Source organism: Cololabis saira, chromosome 24 (assembly GCF_033807715.1).
Source record: "Cololabis saira isolate AMF1-May2022 chromosome 24, fColSai1.1, whole genome shotgun sequence".
NCBI lineage: Eukaryota > Metazoa > Chordata > Actinopteri > Beloniformes > Belonidae > Cololabis > Cololabis saira.
This window is the reverse complement of record NC_084610.1, coordinates 14,735,484-14,759,727: the sequence shown is the minus strand read 5'-3', so window position 1 is coordinate 14,759,727 and position 24,244 is coordinate 14,735,484. Positions and strand designations below refer to the sequence as shown.

The 24,244-nt window shown below is 44.3% G+C and overlaps 1 protein-coding gene across 3 annotated transcripts; it reads right to left on the bottom strand.

Moving 5' to 3' along the window:
• Positions 1-630: 630 nt before the first annotated feature.
• rp1l1a (rp1 like 1a) lies at positions 631-20,657 on the bottom strand. 3 transcript variants are annotated; one of them, XM_061715530.1, is made up of 8 exons: positions 20,532-20,657; positions 11,506-11,758; positions 10,937-11,335; positions 10,577-10,841; positions 5,710-10,436; positions 4,625-5,581; positions 3,590-4,537; positions 631-2,606 (listed from the first exon to the last, which is right to left on the bottom strand). In XM_061715530.1, exons 2-8 carry the CDS (start codon positions 11,737-11,739, stop codon positions 2,145-2,147), a joined length of 7,992 nt encoding a protein of 2,663 aa, XP_061571514.1. In that variant the 5' UTR covers positions 11,740-11,758; positions 20,532-20,657; the 3' UTR covers positions 631-2,144. The 3 variants fall into 3 exon arrangements, with proteins under 3 accessions (XP_061571514.1, XP_061571513.1, XP_061571515.1); XM_061715529.1 differs by lacking the exon at positions 20,532-20,657 and adding an exon at positions 14,010-14,178; XM_061715531.1 differs by lacking the exon at positions 20,532-20,657 and adding an exon at positions 14,010-14,178 and having other exon boundaries at positions 4,631-5,581.
• Between the last annotated feature and the right edge of the window lie 3,587 nt (positions 20,658-24,244).

Here is a 24,244-nt window from a genome sequence, read left to right as displayed (position 1 = left end):
TGATTTTATTTATAGTTCTAGTTTTTGTAGTACTTTGTTGTTGCACTTTATTGTTGTTGTTCCCTTCAAATTGTTGTTGCAGTTATTTAAAACCAAAAATAAAGTAGATAACGTGTTTACAGTAAATGGTTTATAAATGATCTATTTGATTATTCTGTTTCTTTTAGTAGGCCTACACTGTAGATGACACTCAGTATCACACTTAGTACTATATCACTTTAAATATTAAGTGTAAATCAACCCCAGGCCGCTCTTGTAGCTGAACTTGCTACAATTTCAGATTAAAAACCATAGATGGGTAAAAACATGCCAGGCTGAGGATGATGGAAACAACACTGCTGCAACTGTACAGCTCTTTGACCTTTTGTTGCTTTTCTGTGTGGCCAGTAGGGGCAGTTGCTGACTTTGTTAAATATTAATTGAAAGATTTTTCTGCAAGTTTGTTAATCTGTTGTCTGCTTCCATGCTCTTAATCACTGTGGATTACAATTTAACTACAACAAAAAGTTCTTACACCTAGTTTTACAAGTGTAATGACAGGGAAGAACATGAAATAAGTTTATAGTGGGTGTGTGAATGATCAATAATCAGTATTATTGGCAGTAATAGAGGGCCCCAAAATCAAATGTTGCTTAGGGCCCCATGGAGGCTTGGGCCGGCCCTGCATATCACAGTACTCTAAATTTGAACAGCTCAGTAAAAAACCTGGTTTCAAATTTATTAACAAGTAACAAGCTTATCTTATATTTTACTTTTTCATTTGGTCGACAGTTCTGGTAATCAGATATACACTCTGTTTCACTTTTTCCACAATATGTACCCTTTAAATGAAGACAGTGTAAAAAAAATATGAATTTGGGGTTTTGGACACGCAAAGCTGACGACCCAAAACTGAATAACTCTCCAAATACGTCAACCCTCAAGCACGACCAATATCAAAGCAATGATCTGTTCATTTATTTTATTTTTTTCAGTGTCGTTACAGTCATATAACAGTTTGATCTAAGTACATGACGTTCACTTGGCGATGACACACCCAAAGAAACTCATAGCAGCATAGGCACACACCCCCACCTTCCTTGAACCGCAAATATAAATCCAGAACACATGCTAACCACTTGTAGTGTTTCATCTTTAAAACTACAGAGGAGAAGGACTTGGCCTGGAGCCCAGCTTCCTCAGCTTGGTTGGACGAAAGCAACTTGGTAAGTTTTCCAAAGAGCAGCCACCAAGAGGAGTAAGATGTCAGATAAATAAAGCTCCGCCGTGTCTCCATTGATGCACCACTAAAATCATGGGTCCAGTAAGGTATCGGGAACCTCAACCTGAATCTACAGCATGAAATACACACCTAAGGAAAGCTATAAAGCTTGAGCAGCAGATCAAAGGTTTCCATCAACCTTAAAAGGACATTTCCTCAGTACTCCAGAAGTACTTATACAATATAACTTCAATGTTCCAACTGTGTACCTGTAATGCAACAAAAGGAGCATGTTCCCAGAATGTCCTTTTTTTTTTAAGTAATCAGATTACATCACAGAGATTATGTAGATTTAAACAGACGACTTCTCAGCAGGCTACAGGTTTACGCAGGTAGTTAAGTAATAGCTAAGAGATGACCCATCCAAACTCCTGAGAATACAGCACTTACTTCAAGTCCAAAAGTTAAACACAGATTAGCCAAGTGTTTAGAAACTGCTTCTGTCAAACAAGCTAAAAACAGTCAATTAACAGAAAACAAGTGTTCGAGGTACTTGGTATATTATTGGCTATTTGACTCTGTAAAATATCAAGAGAAAACTTAACATAATTCACCAAAAGGTGATTTTTTTTTTTTTTTTTTTCATTTCAAAAATATATTAGCATGTGCCTTCATAAGTGTGATTAACTTGGAAAATATATAAATAACAAGTACAAGTATAATTCATATGGTTACAGAAAATAAATAGGTGGTTTCAAGTTTCAGGTTTCTACAGTTTCAGAGCCTTTCAGCTGAAATATCCATCACTCTGACGCCCTTTGTGCACCGGACCAGGAGAGATAAAGTGCTTCAAGTGTTCCAATGAGTCCTTCATGCTCACTAAACCTGTGATCCTCCTCACAGGTTCTAGAGTATCGCAGGTCAGAAGTCATCCGGCTCGTTATCACTCTCCTTGGCCTTGTGCTGCTTTGACTCTGCCTGGTGACCGGCTCCTCTTGCTGCCAACAACACCCCCTGTGGATACTCCGTCAGCCTTCTTGGGCACTTTTATGGAGTGTACAAGGTTTGAAGGTGAATCCCTGTCGACGTCCTCCATGGAGCCGGGCTGAGACTCCACCGAGGCCTTGGTGAACTGATGCAGGACGGTGCCGTTCTCCTTCTTGCTTCCGCTGGGCTTCTCCTCGCTCTTTTCCTCAGGCTTGAACGCCTCTACGGCATCTTCGTCGGTCGCCTCCTCGTCTCCGTCTTCTCCGCTCTCTTTCTCCTCCTCGCCTCCGGTGCCGTCAACCTCCTCGCGTCCAGATTCTTCAGCACCGGTGTCGCTCCGATGCTTGCTGTCTTCTGAGTCTTCGGCGTCTGCCTCCTCTCCCTCGGTCACGCAGGCAGCTGGACTTGCATGTCGACTCTAGGGATTAAATAATAAGAGTCACGATAAACTAAACCAGATAATTTACTTATACACTATTACAGTTAGTTTTTCTTGAGCTGCACAAGAGAAGACCACAGGAAAGCATTTAAAAGATTTTTTTTTTTTGAGGCAGCTGGTGACTGGTGGCAGCAGATGCCCGTCAGGAGAACCGAGCTGATGGACGTCGCTGCCAAACAAAACAGATTTGTTCAGGCCGTCTAATTGGATGGTGAGATTATCTTTTCCCACAGGCTTAGAATAAGCAGTAGGTCAGATTCCTCTTTAAGGTACAGCAGACTTTAACCCCTTGTTCAGAGACTTAGTGCAGTTTTAAAATAGAGTGATGGAAAGAAAAATGTTTTAAGCAAGTGTTAGTTATGCATCTGGGTTTGTTTATTACTAGTCTTGATAGTGAAGACTTTCTTTAACGTTAGCTTTGTGTCATAATCCTAAAATGTGGCTAAAGCACTTTTTTTCTTCCATGCCTGTTTTTTGGACAAAGTTTAAATTATATTCTGCTGCTCGCCTGATGAACTCTGGGAATATGCTCACAGCTCCCCCTACTAGTCTATCCCAGAAGGACCTGGTCTTACTGGTCTGATCTGTTGACCTCAGGAGGCTCAGACCTCCACTCTTCCTCATCCCTCGTACAATTTCTAGTTTATCCACATCCTTGAGTGCAGAATGGGTCATCATCCTTTGATCCAGAGATCACGAACCCTAAAGTACTATTAAGAACACCCACAAAACATTATGTCTGCCATTGCTAGACTAGATCTTTGTTAATACCTTAATATACCACATAAAAAACATATATATAAATATATTTTTTGTTTGCACAAGTACTTAAAACACAAAAGTGAAACCTCATTGTTTTTGAAAAGCAACTTGACCTCCAAGCCTACAGGGGGACCCTCTGAGCTAAGAGTGTAAAAGTACCCCTGTGCCACATTTATAAAGCATTCAGTTTCCATCTGTACCTTAGAGGAGGCTCTGTCCTCCTCAGATGCCTTTCCTTCTTGCTCCTCGCTCTCTTCCCCGTTTTCCTCTCCATGTGACTCCCCTGCACCGGTGTCATCATCTCCCTCATCTTCGTCCTCTGCTTCTGCAGAAGCGCTGTTTCCTTCCACCGCCTCCTCCACCGGCGTTGATTCTTCATTTGCTGTATTTTTTGCAGAACTGTCATCTCCAGATTCGTCTTCACCAGCCGTCGCTTCTTTCGCGATGTCCGTGTCGCTCCCCTCACCCTCTCCCCCAGTTCCTGTCTCTGCCTCATTTCCCCCAGTTTCACCTTCTCCCGTCTCTCCTGCATCATCACTGTAGTTGCTGGTGTCTTCAGCGTCCTCTCCCTCATTGTTGCTATCCTCTTCATCTCTGCCTGAATGACATGTGCATTCACCTGATCCCTCCTCCTCATCTCCATTTTCAGATGTCTCATCTTGCTCAGCTTCGTCAACACTTGTTACTCCTTCTTGCTGCTCTTCATCTTCGTTTACCTCTCCTTTGGCTTCATCGTTTTCCTCTTCTAACTCCTCGTCTTCTTCAGGGATTGTCTCTTCTAAAACGACATCAGCTCGGATGTCCTCTTTGGTCTCATCCTCCTCCTCTTCCTCCTTGACGACTTCTAGATTCCTCCCCTCCTCCTCTTCAACCATACTTTCATCTTCCAACTCTTCTGGTTCTATCACCTTCACAGGTGCAGGAGATGGGCTTTTCTTCAGCTGAAGTATCTTGAGGAGATCAAACTCCATCATCATAGGCGCTTCGGCTGCCAGTGGGTTCTTTTTGAAAGGCCGTGCAGCCATTTTTTTGCGCACACAAGCATCGCATGGGCAGTACTCATCCTCACTCCGCTGGTCACTGAACTCGCCCGTCATCTCCTCGTCGCTTACAGAGTCAGCAGTTTTTACCGATTGGTTCTTCATAACCTACAACAAGACAAAAAAGAACACTCATTATGGGTCCAGACTATCTGGGTTAAGTGTCATGTTAGGTGGAATGAGGATTTGTCTTGCCTTTACCATCAGGATTCGGCGCCTTTTCTCTGTCATGGTGGACTCCCTGGAGATGTTTGCTAACTGCGGCGGCCGCGGTGACCTGCTCACTTTCCCAGCTCGGCTGTTAATCTTCCTCATTTCGCGTTCAACGCTGCTCTGGATGCGCCGGCTCACCTCATCCCTCAGCTCGGAGATCATGGTATCCAGGATGACGTTGTCGTCCAGGTCCCAGCGGACTTTGAACTCTGCCATGGCCTTAATGTAGTGACTCATGAACTGTTTCTCCAGCTTCTTCAGAAGGTGAAGAACCCACACCGGGTCGGGGTCTTGGGATAGTCTTTTGGACAAGGAGGCTCGTGGGGCAGCCGGGGGTGTGCCTGACTGAGAGTCGTCCTGCATCTCTCTCTCATTATCGGTGGCAGACTTGGAGCTGTTGTTGGTAGAGCTCTTGTCTGATGATGAAGGGTTCTCAGTGGCTTTTGGGCTGTCAGGACTCTGAGAAACTGGGCCTTCTTCTTCCCTCTTAACCACTTCCTCTGCTGTTTCTGCCTTAGAAACATCCTTGGGAGCTTCAGTTTCCTCACCTATTGCCTTTGCATTCCCCTCGTCCTCTTCTGAAACTTTTGCAACTTCCTCTTCCTCATGCAGAGGTTCATTCTCCTTTGGTGGCGTTTCTTCTCTTACTTGGTTTCCATTGTCTTTCCCAGATCCGCCTGAACCACTGCTCATACCGACTCCAGATGAGGATCTTGGTGGTGTCACCTGCTCTTCTTTGGCATCCTTTGTCGCTATGTCCCTTGGTTCGGTGAGCCAGAGCGACTGAAGGACGCCCATGATCTCGTCATACTTTTGCTTGTGGTCCTTTAGTTGGTGACTGTTACAGCTCATGGTGGGCTCAATGAGCTGAAGCTGGGCCAAACAGTCCAAAAGCCCCTGAGCTGATGTACTAAGTCTACGGCCATAAACCGGAGACACCTACAAGAAACAGCAAATGTGCAGAGATGTTATATCCGTTAATCATGTTCACTTTCATCAGAGTTACAGTAGTTTACAGTAACAAGAACCAGAGTGGAAAATAAAACGTGTTAGTGTAAGTGTCTTACCTCGGGCATGCTTCGACATCGACCCAGAGAAGAGCTCAGGAGAACCTTCATTACTGCAGCAGAGAATTGCCAGTTCTTTGAGAGAGAAGAAGAAGAAGTCCTCAAGGGACTCCTTAAGGTTGGACCAGAGCTCTTCTCCTCCTCCGCTGGAGCACATTTAGCTTCACCCTCTTGATTTTCTTCCTCTTGTGGCCCAACTTTCTTGTCCATGTCCACTTTCTGATCTTCAGCACTCTCCTCCTCCTTTGGTACCCCCTCTTCAGTTGTCTCCTCCATCTCCTCCGGCGTCTGCTCTGCCTCTTCATCGCTGCAGGCCGCGAGCATGCTGCTGTCTGCCGGGATGCTCCGCAGCCAGTCGCTAACAACCTCGTTGGGGGATGCATTGGGGAGACATGCAGGCGTCAGCTCCTGCACACCATGATCCTTCAAGTTCCTGATTCTTTTCTCACTCTTAGGCCTCTCACTGGTTTTGCTGGATCTGGACTGCTGGCTGTGCTGCCGTGCAGCAGCCATGGTTTCTTTCAGCAGGTCGGCAGCAGACAGAGAGTGGGACAGGGTGCTTTCACTACTTGCGTCAATTTTGCTGCTCGGTCGGGGGCTGTGTAAATGACAACTTGACTGTGTGGCGCTACCACAGTCACTTCCTGCATTAGACTTGGCCTTGTGAGCTGAAGTAGCAATTCCTTGACTCTTCTTTGAAGATTTTTTGGACTCTGAGTGCGTTGAAGGTGCTACCTCAGGGCTGAGACAACAGGAACGTTTGGATGAGACACTGGGTGCCTTATTTTGATCAGTATCTTCCTTCTCTTGGGCCTTGCTACCGGCTCGGCTTGTATCCTGGTTTTCAGTTTCACCATTTGAAACACTGCCAGCTACTTTGGCATTTTTAACCCTGGCACTGGCAGGGGATTTACTCTGACCTCTAAGGCTTTCTGACTTTGCAGACGAAGTCCTGCCAGTCGATGCGTCCAATCCGCAAGCCTTTGTTGATACTGTTGACTTCACACTCTCTGCGTCAACTCCATTTGTGACTGTGATGGGGCTTGAACAACCACTTCTGTCCTTTGTCTTCTTATCAACCATCCGAGCTGCTGATTTGACGCTACAGTTAGAACAGGCTCTTTGAGACTTGCCGCTTTTGACTGTAATTGCACTCAGTGCTCTCTCTGTGTTTTGTTCTCTACCTTCTTCACCTCCATCTTCACTTCCTTTGGGCATTTCAATAATAGGAATGTCAACTCCTGGATGATTGTGACATGAATCGCTTTTCCTGCTATGACTATTGGACTTCTCAGACCGGATGGACCCTGTTCTCTCTCCTTGTTCTGGACTTTTAGAGACATCTGGAGTTGCAGTCTTCACACTGCTCTTAGCCTTTTTCTCAGTGTTGTTGCTAAAAGAAACAGTAGACTTGCCACTGTCTGAGTCAGCTGCCTCCTGGTCCTCTGGGAGACCAAGAGAGACCGATCCGGATGAAGCGCGACTCAAAGGTTGCTCCGTGCCTCCCGATTCTTTCCTCTGTCTCTTTGACGATGATGACAGGATGCTGACTGGTCGCTCAGAAGTCTCATCACTTTTCTCACCCTCCGCATCCTCCCCTTCCTTTTTCTTCTTTGCATTTTCAAGTGGTGACTTTGCCCCTCCACACCTCCGACAGCTGGACCTGCTTGAATGAGCAGAGACCCTGGAGTGAGCTGACAAGGCACTGGGCCCTCTCGTCTCTTCGAGGCCGTTGGTGTCCAACAGCTGTTGTGCAGGGGACCGAGAGGGTCTGGGGGATGCAGCTGAAGCTTTGGGCGAACGGGCCCGCGATGAAGCTGTCCTTCTCGGTGAGAGTGTTTGGCCGTGAGAATGCTCAGAAGACTGATTTTTTGGTGCACTATTGTCCACATTTTCACCCGCTTCCGTTGTTTCAATAACAGAAATAACGGCTGTTCCATTACGACCGGGCTTGAGTGACGCAGCAGATGCAATGCTTAATTTTCCAGACAAAGCACTCTGCGCTCTCTCTTGTATCCCATTTTCCTCGTCATAAGGTGTTTTAATGGTGACGAGATTTGGACTTGAATGATTCCTGGCGGAATTTGACTTGTGAGAGCCAACCGAAGATTCTAGCTTAACAGACAGGGCACTTTCCGATCTGTCTGGAGTTTCATCTTCCTTTTCCTCTGCATTTGTCTCAGTGACATTATCAACAGCATCATCTGGATCTGGAAATCCTTTGCTGTGGTTTGACTTCTTGGACTTGGCGGACATTTGCGATTGGCCAGAAGCAGCACTTGGAGATCTGTCCTCTTGTGGTTTTGCACGGTTCGATTTTGCAGAAGAAGCTGATTTATTTGACATCATACTTCCTGACCTCTCTTGTGTTTCCACTTCTGTAATTTTGCTCTCGGTTTCTCCAGCATCCACCGTTAAGTTTGGAGAAGATGCCTTTTCATTGTCATTACACTTGGATGACTTTTTAGACTTAACAGACAATTTCCCAGACATCTGACTTGTTGCCCTTTCTTCTGTTTCTCCCTCAGCTTCAGACCTAGGATGACAACATATTTCTGAAGCTTTATTGGATTTGCGGGATTTGTTGGAGTTGGCAGACAGATTTGACTTTGCTGACATCACACTTGCTGCCCTGTCTCCTGCGTCCTCCTCTGCTCCACCTTCCTCTCCAGTTATATTTCCCATGGGTTCGTCTTCTGCCTTATCACCTGGGGCTACTACTCTTGAACAGTGGCTGCAAGTAGACCTGCAAGATGTGCCAGACTTTTTTGAGAGACTGGACTGAGCTGATTTATGTGATAGGACACTGCCAGCTTTTCCAGACTTGGCAGAAGCATCTGACTTAACAGAGAGGCTACTGTGAGTTCGCCTGTCTGTTTCTTCTTTTTCCAGCTGAGTCTTAACTAAAGCAGCAGATTGGTCTGAAAAAGAGTCATCTGTTCTCTCCACAGTGTTTTCTTCCTCTGCTTCCTCCTTCGAAGTGTGGACAAACGCTTCAGTGTTGCATTTGGACTTGTGAGACATGCCGGACTTGGCAGACAGATTGGATTGAGAAGACAATGCGCTAAGGCTTCTCTCATTCTCTTTGTCTGCTGTAACAGCAGCGATACTATAACTGCCAGACTTGTGTGACTTGTTGGACCTCTGGCTCGTGGCTGAGGCGGCACTGGGAGCCCTTTCATTTTCTTTTCTATTTAAGTCTAGATTAGAGGTTCTGGACATAACGCTCTGAGCTCTTTCCTCCAAGGCGGACTGGCACTCATGATCGGTGCGATTGGTCTTGTTTGATTGCGTTGACTCCACCGAGACGTCTGAGGCTGCATCGTCATGGCCGTCTTCGGCTTTCTCGCTGACGGGGGGAGGGGAGGTGGGCTGTGAGGAAGCTTGGTCAGACATCCTTGATGCTCTGCTGTTGGAAGTACGTTTGCAGGCCCCGCAGTGTGAGCACACACCGGTCCCCACAGACCTTTGAGAGCTGCAACCAGATAATCCACTGGTAACCCTATGTACGTCCTCATCCCCAACGTCAGCTGACAGGTCTTCCTCAGATTTTGGGATTCTGGATTGGCTTACATTAGATATGGTGCTGGCTGCATCTGCGTCAGCTGTTGAGTGTGGGGTAGCCTTTCCACAGTGACATGAAGACACTGCAGATAATGTCCTGCTGCCTCCCCTCTGCACGAGGCTCTTGGATTCGGCAGAGTAACCAGAATGTACTGAGACATTGCTTGCTGGCTTGTCATCCTGTAGAGTCGCATGGCTAGGGGATGGGGATGGCTCGTTTCTATGGCAGCACTGAGAAGCGCTGGGTGGCAGCTCATCCTCTTCTTCATCATCTTGGTCCTCTTTCAGTGACTGAAGAACATGTGAGGAGATACTGACTGCAGACACTGGCCGATTGTCGTCTTCCCCTATTGTTAGCTCGCCCTCTGCAGACTTTGTGCTGTGTGGTCGAAGACTGGTATCCATGGCAACCACTTCAGTCCTACTACAGCATCGGCTGACCTTGCAGACTTCAACCTGAGTGTCTCCATGTTGCGCAACCTCTACTCTGCGCTCGACCTGCTCCGTCACACACATCTCCTCCTGGACCAGTTGGCTGTGATCTGAAGCCGATTCACCTGGGGACCTGGAGAGCTGCGCTCTGCAGCGAAGCACCCTCCTGGAGTTACATGACGAGGACGAGCTGGAGGAGTGTGTGTGTCTCACAGGGTGGCTGGATGGATGCGGGGGTGGAACGGGAGGACGTTTGTAGGTGTGTATCGGATTTTCCCACAAATCAAATGGACGCTCTTCTTTGTGGTAGCAGCAGGGGCAATGGTTCTCCTCCAATGCAAAATTGACAGGTTGGCTGGAATTGTCCACACCCCTATAGGGTGTAGAATCGGGGTCTGAATAGCTTTCTGACTGACCCTGCTGCAGGTAGTGGGGCTGGGCTTGGCTCAGGGGGGAAGATTCATTGGTCAGAGAGGGGGATCTTTTAATTTGCGTGGACCACTGGACAGTCTCATCATTTTGGAGGCGAAAACGGACCCTCATCTCCACGGAGACACTGCCATCTTTGTTGACTAGGACCCGCTTTTCAATATCGTCATTCATAATAGCTGGCCTTGCTTGGGAAGAGAGCCCGTATGATTTTTCAGAGGAAACAGAGAAACGAGTGGAGCGGTTCGAGGAATCAGAGCGAGGGTGGATGATGCTTTTCCTGGTCTCTAAACCAAAGTTAACTGAAAAGAAAAATGAAAGAACACTTTTGAGAATACACATTTCTCCACTTCTTTTTGCAGTGTAAGGTCTGCCGTTGAAACTGAGTTTGGTAAACATCCATCAAACAAGAGACTTTTTTTATTTCGACTGGTAAACGTACCATTTTTCTTGCTTTCGTGTTGTTCGTCGTACTCGCTGGCTCTGGACTGAGCTCCATGAGGAGGGGACCTTACTCCATGGGTACCAGGAGATCGGGCCCCGTTACCAGGAGTCCGGGGCCCAAGACCAGGAGACTTTCTGTAAAGACCCGGCAGTTTCTCCTCGGATGTCTTCCTAATGAAGTTGATGAGCATTGGACTGAAGGCTTCCCGGCCAACGCACACCAACACACCGGGACAAGTCACCAGGCTCTGTACACTATCAATCTGGAAACAATTACACAGTGTAAGGTTTTACTACACAGTATCGAATGTAAAATATGTTCTTCCTTAAAGCTACATCTTCAAATGTCAGTTTTTACCCTTCGTCCTTCTGCCGTGTAGAGCTTTCGAACATGAAACTCCATCACTTCAGACACCTCCTCTAGAAACGCCCTCAGGCTTCTGGTTGACCTCTTGTTCAGGACAATGCTCCTCCTCATCCCAGGCTCGCTGTTCTTCACGAGGAGGACCCGCCGTGGCCTGAGTGGCAAGTGCGAATGGCCCGGCGGCGTTACAGATGAAGTTTCTGGACGGTGAGGCCTGCGGCCGTGATGGACCCAGATGCCCCGGGGTCTGTTGGCCAGGTCCATGTTAATAGGCTTAACTTGCCGCTGGTCAGAGCAGACGTAGCAACCGCCATCTTGGAGCTGTTCCAGGTGCTTGATGGCGTGCGTGCCTCTGGGTGTTGTTATAGTCCGCACACCAAACGGAAGGGGTACCTGTTCATGGATACACAAATACGAACCTTATTTACTTCAAAAGCCTCTGTAAATATTGACGAAACTTTAGCTGATGGTCTTGTTGAGGTAAAATGTTAAAAGGTCCACCGTGGCTGCAACCAAGGAGTCAGCCTCAAAGGAGACCCCCGCATCACATCCATCCCACTAACCTTTTGAGTAAGGTCATCCAGCAGGGCGTCGAAGCATTTGAAGCTGCGCTTGTGGATGGCCATCCTGACGCCCCCGAACTGGTTGTCGCCGCTTCTGAAAAAGGTGATCCTCTTGGCTGGCACTGCTGTGGTCACATGTGGGTGACGGAAATACACAGGAGGTGGTGCCCGGGGTGCCGTGGCATTTTTAGACGGGGGCCGGGGATCCCATAACCCCATCTGGACCGGATGCATGCTCTGAGCTCAAACGGGCCTGTGGAGCGCAAGAAAAACATGCAACACAGCATCTTAAGAAACTGCTGACAAGCAATGCATAACGGGCCTCAAGGGTTTTAAAAACATTCAAGTTCATTGAAGGTTTCTTTGATTTCGTAAGATAACCTTTGCTCCCTAATCATTCTCACAAGGTCACAAGTCCTAAGCAGGATGTCCAATGGAGGATTCAGGACAGGACGTCCGCTAACAGGGCAACCTGACACACCAGGCTGTTACGTATGGAATTTGGCTCGAAGGGGGAAACATTTTGTAATCACATATAACCATTTGTAGCCATTTGTAATCAAACCTATAGACCAGTGTCTCCCAACCTGGGGTCCAGGCCCCCCCTGGGGGGGCGCGAAACTTTGTCTGCTTTGAAATTATGCAGTTGTAAAAATTATATTTGCGAATGAGTCATTCATAAGACATTGTTAGGAATAATTTATGAATATCTTGAATATTTTTTGTGTTTTTTATACACTGGTGACAAACACAGGAAATTATTTCATTCCTTATTATTATATCATTACTCAACATTTAATCAACTCCGACAGGTTGTTAAAGGAAAAATGTTAAAAAATGTTGGTCTCATATTAAAAGAGACATTTTTCAGAAATATTTGTATGTCCTTTTATGTCCTTTTGTGCGTATTTTATACATTGATGACATTGGAGAAAAACAAAGTCATATGTATACAGAGTAAACCAAAGAGAAATGTATTGAAAAAACATAATTAATGTTCATTTTTTCAATTAAAAACAATTTTGGTGCCAGTACATACGGGTCCGGGGGCCCGGCTGGTCTTAGATACAAGTGGGGGGGGGGGGCTTCAAGGAAAAAAGGTTGGGAACCACTGCTATAGACGACCAACATAATGGCTTATTAGGTGACCAGTTTTAGTGTAAATGTGGAGCTTTATGGGGAAATTATTATCACACAGGCTGAAACGCAAGATCCTGGCTCCATTCAGGAAATCTGGGACCAAAAAGACTGGGATTAAACTGGGATTCACCTTTAACGAAAAACTTTTGCATGACGTAAGCAGACAGTGTAAAATGCGGCCCCATGCGTATTCATGAAGATGTTAAAGACTGGTTATTTTTAGTGGAGTGGTTTGGCACGCATCCTGAAATCCTCTGGAAGACACGCCATAAGTGTCTGTCCTGCGTCCAAATGGCTTGTGCAATGAAATGTTTTATAAGTTTTTACTATTACACAAAAATTCTGCTTTTCCTGAAGTCTTGATGGGTTTCACAGGTCTAAGAAGCAGTTAGGCATACAGAGATTGAAAATCAGTTATAAAAACACCCCCTGACCTCACCCATAGGGAGTAAGAAGTCCCTTTTTATGGTGTAATGTTAATAATGATACACTTGATGGTTTAACTGTGATACTTCCAATTACCTCTGTTAAAAGGTAAATGTTGTTGGATGGCTTAGCAGGCTTTTAAGTCCCATGAAGCTGGACTTGAGGCCAAATCACTGCTCTTATCTGAAGACAGACCCAACGTGACAGTATGCCTCCTAATCCCTCCTCGGCCTTGCTTTCTCTACCACCTTTTCGTCGACAGCATCGCTCCACTTTGAGGGAAATATAACGGCTAAACCCAACATTTAACTACATCCTTACAGCAAAAAGGAAAGCATTTGGCTCGATTGATGAGTAGATGGTGAAAATTCAAAGATAGGTTGGAGGAGATGGTGTTTTTTTTAAAGAGAATAGGTTAAAAAACTGATACAATGCTCCTGTGATGTGTGAAAACAGTTGCGCAAGTGAAGAATTCAGCTCATTTTCTCTGCAGAGGTTTAAACAACCCATTATCAGCCCACTGCATTATTATTACTCTACATCATGAGTTTAAGAGACTAGAAATGTAAGGCTTCAACTACCAATCAATGTCACTGTTGGGTTGTTTAGTTGTGATATTCTTGGATACTTTCCAAGTCTTTAGATGCTAAAAATGTCCAAACGAGAGAATCAGATGTGTTCAGAACCTAAATACAGGCACTTTTCCTATTATAAACACACAAATTATTACGCACATTGTCAGGTTAAAGGATCATAACCCAGGGTAACGATAAACTGAGTGTCTTTAGATGCATATTGATAATTTGGTGTGAACCAAATAATCACCATCTTTACATCTTTTCAACACTTTTTATCAGATCACACTAATCAAAGTCCACAATAAGGCAACAGTTACGGTAACAGTAACTTTACGCCAAGCTATTAAGCAGACTACTCACACATTTAGGAATCATGGTCCAAGGAGATGTGGGGAAAGCTGAGGAGAAAAGTGTGGAAGTCTACGCTGGTCAACCAGACCAGGGGTTGGCACCGAAGGTGCGGGGATCTCTAAGTTAAGGTGGGGTGGCTCTTTCTGCAGCGCCCGTCGCACGCCCGCGTTTCCACGGTTCTTGAGGTAAAATGGCACAGTAAGTAGGTACAGTAAGTCAGGCACAAGGGGGAGGAGGGGGAGGATGGAGGGAGGAGAAATGAGGCGAGAAAAGAGAAGACAGGAGGGACAAGGCTAAGGATAGAAAGAAAAGCCTGCTTAATAACCTGTGTGTGTGTGTGTGTGTGTGTGTGTGTGTGTGTGTGTGTGTGTGTGTGTGTGTGTGTGTGTGTGTGTGTTTGTGTGTGTGTGTGTGTCTTCTAAAGGGGGGTTGCTAATGGCAAGGCCAAGCTGCTAATGAGAAAGGTAAAATGTATGAATTATTATGATTATAATTATGCCAGCTGTGTTTATGATCACTGAGTAGAAAATTAAAGGTTATTTGTTTGTAAATCAAATTAGGAATTATATTACTTATATATATATTATATTCCTTATTATATATTATATCAGGGAATAAACTGAACGGTGAAGGAGAAACTTCAATCAAAATGAAAAAAATAGAGTTTATAGAGATTAAAGTCCACCCTGGTAAAAATCACTTCTCTAATCCTGTTAAGACATCTTCTTACGAGTTACAACATATATAATGATCTAAATCAGCCATCAGCGCTGCAACCTTCTGCTCTGAATTTCCAGGCAGGAAGAGGAAGTCAAAAGTCTCGTATCTTTCCACCTGAGAGACAGGACGAACCAAACCTGACTTTTATTATTGTTACATTTCCATTTAAATCTGAAACTCCTGCTCGCACGTCAACCTGCAGAAACTCACTCCTGTAAAACAGCAGAGCGGACAGCACCACCTGCTGGTGGGAGGAAATGTAGACGGGACTTATTATGTCACTATTATTTCTGGCACAAAAGTTCAAACGGACAAGTCATTGACTTTAAAAAGTGTTTCTTTTATTCATCTAACAAGTGCAGGATTGGGCCTTTAAGAGTGTTAATCCTACAGTCTACCCAACAACCAACAGAAGGTCGGCCCCATGTGGTCGCCAACAAAATCCACTTTGGATAAATATCTTCAAGATTGATCCTTGATTGGATTTCTCGACATTTCCTTAATGAGCTTATGTTTTCATTTTAATGACTCATTTACACTCCTTGATGATACTTAAAGGTAGAGCGTGATGTCGGTGAGCCGTTGTCTGACAGGAATGCTTTCGGCATGTGAGTCTGCCTGTCCCCACACACACACGCACGCACGCACGCACGCACGCACGCACGCACGCACGCACACACACACACACACACACACACACACACACACACACACACACACACACACACACACACACACACACACACACACACACACACACACACACACACACACACACACACACACACACACACACACACACACACACACAGCTCTAGTCAACAGAGGATTGTAATGACTGAAAATCTGTTTACCTGCAGTTTAAGAGCTCACATAAAACACCTACTGCTCACCCTGAACTTCGTAACAACAATGTATTATAATAATAATAATAATAATAATAATAATAATAATAATAATAATAATAATTATTATTATTATTATTATTATTATTATTATTATTACACACGAGGTAATGCTTTCAGCGGTCCAGTCATACTGACCAGGTCCACTAAGGTCCTGCTTAGCTTTGTGATATTTCCAGCCTGTTGGATCTTTATTCCCACCTCACGAGTCAAGATCACAGACAAGTGTTAAGTAGCCCGCTGTCATCACTACAGACTATAATGCAGTTATCACATTAAATAAAGTAAAAGCCTGTAATTATGCATGTATTTGTGGCTTCACACGGACCGTTTAAGGGCCTATGTTTTGTAACGGAACAGCTGAAGGCTTTGAAGGCTTTGAAGGTGCCGTATTGCTGAGTTGTTGGGTGCCAGAAGCATGGAAATATTGCTAATGGCTCCAGAAGTAAAACGCCAAAGACGGAGAACATGGATGAGTTGATATATCTGCTGCTTGCATTCTTGTATTCAATATAAAATTAAAACAACGCAGGGAGAGAAGACTCCACATGACGTTTCAAATGTTAAGTTGATGAGGCAGACGTTCAGACTTGTTTTCTCAGCGCAGGTGGACATAATTTGCACAGAAGGGTTAGATTTTTACCGTCGGACTCTTTGGGAGACGATGTGTAAAATTACCGCAGATAATGATGAGAGAAGGCATCATCTGTGTCTACATCGTCTCTCTCTTCACTGGTCATGTAAAGACTGCACTGGGCTCGGGCCGTCGTTGCCATGGAGCTGGTGCCTGTTGTTATGCTGGTGTGTGCACTGCATTGTGGGTAATGTAGTGTGAAGTCGTCGTCTCCTCGAGTATTTTAAATGTGTTAAAAGTATTCCGTAATAATTGGACCTAGTGAAGCTGAAACTCACATAATCTACTCACATAAATCTTCTTCTTCCGGCTATCAGCGAAGGCGGACGCTTTTTCGTCTCCTCTCCCTTATCAGCATTCCCTGCAACTGCTTTTGTCCTGTCTTGTCTTCAGAGCCTCTCATTTTCATTCCTCCGAAAACTCTACACTCATGGAATTGATTAACTGGTCCCTCAGCACAATTGACCAAATTTTTGCGACGAGAAGTGAGGGGGTTAGGGAGCCCTCCTGTCCTGACGGGACTTTTTTTGCTGGATACACAATGGATTCCTACAAAAACTGGAAGCCGTTGTGCCTCAAGATTATGTCCGTCGAGGACGTGGAAGACGCCTTCATAATTGGATTTATGATAGCAGGATTTCTTCTAATTGGAGTGGGGATTTTCCTGGCCTATCGACAATCGCGGAAGTCGGCGACAGCCGTTCTGGCCCTTTCGGAGCTGCCCGACGTTACTGGAGGAATGAGCAAGGGGTTAAAGCAACACTACGTAACTTTTCCACCTTAATATCATATTTCCAGAGTCATTGTGATGGTACATCAACTTCCAACAGGTGTAATGACACCTCTGTCATGGTCTGAGGGAGTCTGTATCACCTTCACTGGCACTATGTAACTTTGAGGAGCATGGTAGGAACCCTGCCACACTAAAAAACTACAAATCGTTACGACTTTGACTGCTTTACGGCATACGTCACTTCCCCCTCCTTCCCGATTCGCAGTCGAGACGAAAATGGGCGGGGCGTGGAGCTCATAGCTCAGGAGAAGCTGTTGCTGCGTTGTGGCTGCAGCAGCTCCACACAACAGACGTGGGGAAAAGATCCTAATGGTTTAACTTTTCAACGGTTTCCTGCTCGGAGGCAGAACCACGCAGGCCAAGTATCTGATATAACAAAGTAAAAGAGTGAAAGAGCCGTCGGCTCGCTTTGGATCGCGGCTGTAACGACCAAACACACAGTAAAGCATGATTTATGGTTCTGCGTTAAATCGACGCGCAACGTACGGTGCGTGTCGCCGCGTACCCTACGCCGTAGGCTCTGCGTCGATTTAACGCAGAACCATAAACAGCCTTAAACCACAAACACTCACACAGACGGGCGTCGGATCAAAACACGGGTTTTATTCCCCACTTCTCCAGCTAAACGCAGTTGCTGGCCAGCTCTCTGCGGTGCGATTAACCCCAATCTTCAGATAAAACTAGTTTGTTGAGGAAAAAATATTAACTCTATTTGTAACTGCAGAGGAAAAAAATAATCTCACGAGGAAAACAAAAATATTGCTCACGCCTCTTCAACATAATATAGCAGTCAAAAAAAAAGAAAAGAGAAGTAAGAGGGATACAAAACATGTACTGTATGTTGTACTATTATACAAATTTATTGAAACACATGGCTCTTCAGGGATTCAGGGATCTCTTAGGGATTTCATATGGATCCAGACCGTTAATAATGATTATTTTCTCCATATACCGCTCCCTGGCTTCCTTGTTTAAGGTATCCCGGTAAATTCCAGTTCCTTTCCAGCAGTCTTCCAACATCTTTTTTTTGCGTTCCTTCTGTTCACTTGGTGAAACAGAAAAGCGTCCCGTCTCCTCTCATCAAAACAAATGCACGCGACGGGACAGGAGTTTTCCAGCAGTACGCGCTGGTGCTCATGGGAAACGTAGTGTTCTTTCTGGTAAAACACTACCGATTTTGTCCACAAGATGCCGCCAAACTCAGAAAAGCTGAAAGTTACGTTGTGCTGCTTTAAGCACTCAAACTTTAACGGTGGGAGAGCAGGGCCGCAAGCTAGATGCGATTCTTGAACAGAATCGTAGGCTAGCAGCGGCCTTTGAGCTCATTTGCAAGATGGATAAGATCTTGGAGAGGCTGAAACCTCGGCTCGGCGGGAATTGATCACAAATTCGTCTGTTTGGAGTCGCATTGAGGTATCAGAGACTTAACGGCAGACGGAAAATTACTTGAGTCTGCCGGTTACCTTCTTTCAATTGTTGGTTCTACAATCTGACCTTGACAGGACAGCTTGGCTCGCTGCTGGTGTCACAATCTCCTTTGTGGAATGTAAACAAGCGGCTCTGCCCCCCCCCCCCCCCCCCCGCACTTGCCCTCCCCTTTCAAACATCTGTGGACTGTTTACAGAACTGTACCGAGCCATCTGATAACATCGAGGACAATGGCTGAGAGCAGCTCTGGGGCGAAGTTTCACAGACTCACCGCACACACACACACCAACTGATAACCACACCCCCCTCATCTTCAACGCCTTCCCTGGCTCCCCTCCTATCAGCCCCCCTGACACGGTTGCCGAGTTCAAGCGCCACAGAGCCCTCACTTGGATGAACTGTGCCTACGTCGTTCACGTTCAATTTCTTTATTTGTTGCGTTCAGTTCAACGTTGTCACAGAAATGAACGTGTTCAATGAACGCGTTCATTTGAACTCGTTAATGCACAACACTGCCAATTGGTGGCATGTAGTGTGATGACGTCAGATACAGCCGACTCAGCCGCTTAGAACTTCGGCAGAGTAGATACAGAAACAGTATCTACTCGGCACGTTAGACCCCTAGTGGAAAAGAACCAAGCCGAGGCGAGGCGAGCCAGGCTGAGTAGGTACTAGTGGAAAATTGCCATAAATGTACCTGATGAGTTGCATTAGAAACTCATCTCTGTAGAGCGGTTGTGAATATAAAATCTAGCTACAGAGACAAAAAAAACGTTTTGTACCAGGCTGTAAATATGTTCATTCATGCTGAAAAGTTAGACATTTAAATACGGGGGTCACTGGAGGTTGAGTCGCTGTTGGAGCCTCCTAGTGGCCAGTCGAGGAACTGCAGCTACTCTTCCTTCCAGGGTCAAACAGGCAAGCAAGACACTGGATACGAGTACTTCCAGTTTTTATGATGGGTTTGGCCTTGTTCTTCTCATTTATTATCCTTTGCAATATGCATTAGATCCTGTTAAACTAACCCATAATAAATATCAGGAAGGTAGGTAGCATTTGAGCAGATGTCTAAATGTTTTGAAGGTTAGCTTGTGTGCAAGAGTTTTCTTATAAAAATACCTCACAAATCATATGAATAAGCACATCTGGAAGTTGGACCGAACAAGAGTTGCACTGGAAAACAATAATGTTATAAAAAAGGATTGTTTTCCTACTGAAGGCCAATAAACTTGAATATTATTACACAATCCTTTCATAATAGATGTCACTTGAAGCAGGGGAAACTGACATTTACTAACAGTAATAAAAGAAAAGAAAATGTTTGAGAAGACGAGGTCAGCTACTATTTCCATTTGGTTTTAAATGTCCCAAAAACAAAAAAAAAGATCTTATTTTGTCGAGCCATTCCGAGTCATGTTTTTCTCATCAACCTGTATCTGCTTCACAGCTTCAGTGAGGGACGGGGGGGAGTGGGTGGGCCTGGGAGACTGCAGGACAGACAGGAAGTCAGGGATGAGTAGCTCCTCTGACAGGAGAGAGGCAGTCTGTCGCTGCAAAGGTGTTCATCCTAAAGGCTGCTCCTCTTAGTTCAATCAAGGAATCCATCCCTGGTGGTTTTGTCTGCTGGTGAGGGACATGTCAGAATACAGGATGGAGCTCACGCCTCTCCTGTAAAGTGCTGATGAAGAGTCGGCTCAATCAGCAGGACGGGAGAACACGAGTCAGGAGAGATTATAGATATGTGGCCTAGTTCTGCAGGAGCCTCCCTGCTGGATTGGCCCTCCGCCTGCTGACTCCTGCACGTCACTGAGCCAGTAAGCAGGTGTGACTCACCTCAGTCCCACAACTGGACCACACAAGGAAACACACTGCACATTCAATGATAATTAACCAAAAATAATAATGCAAAGTTCAAATCCCTCCAAACACACGTGAAATAAAGTTGTTTTGTTTTGTTCTGTTGCTCCTGGTCTGTATGACAATGTTTCTTTATCAACAGGTGGAATAAAGGGGGCGCAAAGGGGGACAGAAAAGCAAAAGAAAAATCTTACCTGTATGGCTTCATGGCAGCAGGAATGATTGATTTATATTTCCAAAAAGGAAAAAAGGAAAAAGGAAACGTAGAAAGTGCGAGCATCCGCGAGCGGCCGTGGTCGCAGCCGCTCGCTCAGCAAAAAGACGAGCGGCGCGTTCACGGCGTCCGCGCGTGTTCAAGCTGGAAACATTAACCGGAAGCACAATGATCTGGAGTTTCAAAATAATTCTTCACAAAGCAACATAAAATTTACTGAAATAAATATAGAAGTAAACAAACAAATACATTAATCAAGGAATAAATAAAGATGGTGAGTTGAAATAAATATAATTACACCATTAACTGAATGCAATGAATGAACTATTGCAGACCTATCAAGTTCAAGTTTACAGACATATAATATAATATAATCAGTACTGGAGTTGAGGGGGGATGAGGTGGGATGGCATCCCCCCTGAAATAAAAACGGTCCAAATCCTCCCCCCCTGTAAAACTGGGTCATTATGTCATTTCATCAATGAATGTGGTTTTACTGCTATTTCAACATTTAGAGTCATCGCCAGAAAAATAACACCAGAAAAATAACTTATTTGACAATTTTCACCTGTTTCAAGTAAATTTTCACTTGAAATAAGTAGGAAAATTTACCAGTGGAACAAGATTTATCTTCCTATTACAAGCCAAAAAATCTTGTTCCACTGGCAGATTTTTCTACTTATTTCAAGTGAAAATCTACTTGAAACAGGTGAAAATTGTTGTTTTTTCCAGTGATGAGTCTTGTTTTAAGTGTAATGAGATTTTTTTTTTTACTAAAAATGAGACATTTTAACTAGAAATAAGACAAATATTCTTGTTAAGATTTTGAGTTTTTGCAGTGATCCATTTTCCTTATCCTGTGAAGGACAGAGTCATATTGATAAGTTCAGAAAACTGTTTTTTATTGTTGTGTTTTGATGTATTTGATGTAAGCCCAGTGGATATTTAAAGCTTACAGAAGGCTGCATTTAACTGCTGCTATGTCATTCCTGCAGTATTTCTGCAGGTGTTTTGGTCAGTGCTATTATTTGTAATATATTACGGTATATTATTTGTAATCAGCACAAATTATCTGTCCCCATATGATAAAATCCACCATCCCCCCTGATTTTCTTTTACAACTCGAGTACTGCCTACAACAAGATAATAATCCTAAAAATGTTTGCTAAGGAATAACTGAACACACACTTCCTGGACTTTTGTGTTAAAAGTGCAAAAATATAAATACATTTTGAATCTATAATTTAATGGTTTCAAGTTCAGCCTAAGACCCCGTCCACACGTAGCCGGATATCTGCGGATATCTGCTAAACCGGAGATATTTTCCTCCGTTTTGACCTGTCATCCACACGAAAACGCAAATAAACGAAGGTTTAAAAAAACTCCGGGCAAAGTGAAGATTTTTGAAAACTCCGTTTATGTAGATGCGTGTGGACACACATAACCGGAGATTTGCGTTTTCGAACGTCACATTATGCGCCAAAACAACAACAAATCTGCTCTGACGTGCGACTTTTGTTTACTATAGAAATACAGATGATCCAGCATCTGTTCTCCAAGCCATTTATTAAATAAATGGTCTCTGCTCTTGACCGGCCGCTTACTGCGTTACACCGACACAGAGGGCTCCGCGGAGCCGCGGAGGCTGAACCTCCGCGGAGCCCCGCCGAGCCCCCCGGAGCCCCGGAGCGGCGGAGCGGCGGAGCCCGCGGAGCTTCCCCGGGAGCCGCAGATTATCTACAGGTTAGAATGCTTATGAATGTGTTCGAAAACGCAGATCTTCGGTTACGTGTGGATGCAAATTTTTTTCTAAACGGAGGGGGGAAATATTCGTTTTTAAAAATACCCGGCTACGTGTGGACGGGGTCTAAGCTTTTATTTTGTTGATAACACACCGGATACAGTATACTAGGAACGCGGCCAACTTGACGTCATACAGCTCTCGCTCCGTTGTTCGGTGGAGACAGAAGAGGAGGATGGAGGAGAAGAGGGGGCGACAGAAGACGAGAGGGGGAGAGAGGGGGAGAAGGATGGAGGAGTGGGATTCCTGCAAAAGAGGATTAGAGCAGCTTGAGCCATCTGCGGCTGATAAGCCTTATAGCAGCCTCCAACATACTTATTATGACATATTTTATTCGGTAAAAGTGTGGAGAACCTTTAATTACGGTCTAAAACACTTCAGACTAACACTGAATTGTTCCACGACATTTGATAAATACAGCCCGTCTTAACACCTGATGTGATATTTAGCAGAAAAGAAATCCACGCATCCCGATCACCTGCCAGACGTACGTACGTGCGTGCTACGTCATCACGTCAACGCCACGGCAACCACGTCCGTCTCCATAGCAACCAGGTGCTCATGAGTCCATTATGATTCTCTCACACAAAGAGAGATAGCACATATAAAGAGACTGCAGGTGTGGAGACTTGAACTAAATAGTTTAGTCTTTGGTTCATTTCACACAAAGCTTATTATTATTATTATTATTATTATTATTATTATTATTATTATTATTATTATTATTATTAACAATAATAATAATATGGGTGTATTTTTTTAAATTTTTTTGTATTTTTGTTCATTTTCTAGTGTGGGATATTTTATTTTATTTTGTTTTCATTTTAATTTTATTTATTATTATTATTATTTGTTGCTGCTTATTATCCTTATTATTATTTGTAGCTGGAAGTAGGTGGTTTACACACCGGAATGTTATATTTTGATGTAATTAATGTGTCTGTGTAATCCCATGAGGGATGGGTCATTTAAATGTCCTGACACGAAAATAAAATAATTCATTCATTCATTCATTCATTCAATAATAATAATAACAACAATAATAATAACAACTTATTATTAATATTAATCAAATATTATTATTATTAATAATAATGATAATAATAATAATAATAATAAATTCAGTCTCTGTTGAGAAAAGGCTTGTATTTCAGTGAATCTTATCTCAGGAGACTGCTTGTCATTGTTGTACCCCAGAGAGGCTTTTCCCCCTACTTTGATATCCATTCATTCCCTAAGTGGCCTATTAAATGCACAATTTCAGTTTTTTTGCAAAGATATTGTGAAAATATCCCATTTATTTTGTTGTCTTTTATCCAACAAACCGCCACATGCGCACATTCTTGTCCCTTGCATTTGCCAAACCTGACCGCTGTCAAAATTCACCCGACAATTAAACCTATAAACACGTAATTGGATGATAAAGTCAGACTTGTAGGTTATTGTGGCATCACAGGGCCAGATCACAATATGGCTAACTAATCTGGGCTTTAAAGGCCTCACTGGGGGTGAATCACATGACCATCGCAGGCTGGTTGGTCGCTGAAGATCAAGGGACGCCGTCTGCTGCTTCTGCAGTACGTCCAAAGCCAGTCTTGATTTGTTTTATAAGATTATAAGTCGTCTGTACTCCTGCTGCAAGGGTGGTAGAATCCCTGCTTGCTGCCCATCATGCTCATCATGTAGGGGGAGGAATCGGCCACCAGAGGGCGCCATAGGTCATATTTGTGTCGAGGATGTTTTGTTGGAAGAAAAGTTAGAAGATTTAGCATCTTAAAAGGATTTATTAAGATAAAATTGATTTGAAAGAGAAAATCTCCCAAAAGAATACCATAAATGGAATAAACATGTAAACTATATACATTACTTTCAACTGCAATGGAAAAACAATA

What these genes read in the sequence shown, in the direction of transcription:
- rp1l1a (XM_061715530.1), bottom strand. Translation starts at nt 11,739, where the DNA reads ATGCATCCGGTCCAGATGGGGTTATGGGATCCCCGGCCCCCGTCTAAA. An exon ending in ACACGGCAGAAGGACGAAGG is followed by an intron (nt 10,842 to 10,936) that starts GTAAAAACTGAC and finishes AATTGTTTCCAG; the next exon opens with ATTGATAGTGTACAGAGCCT. An exon ending in AGGACAGAGCCTCCTCTAAG is followed by an intron (nt 2,607 to 3,589) that starts GTACAGATGGAA and finishes TTTAATCCCTAG; the next exon opens with AGTCGACATGCAAGTCCAGC.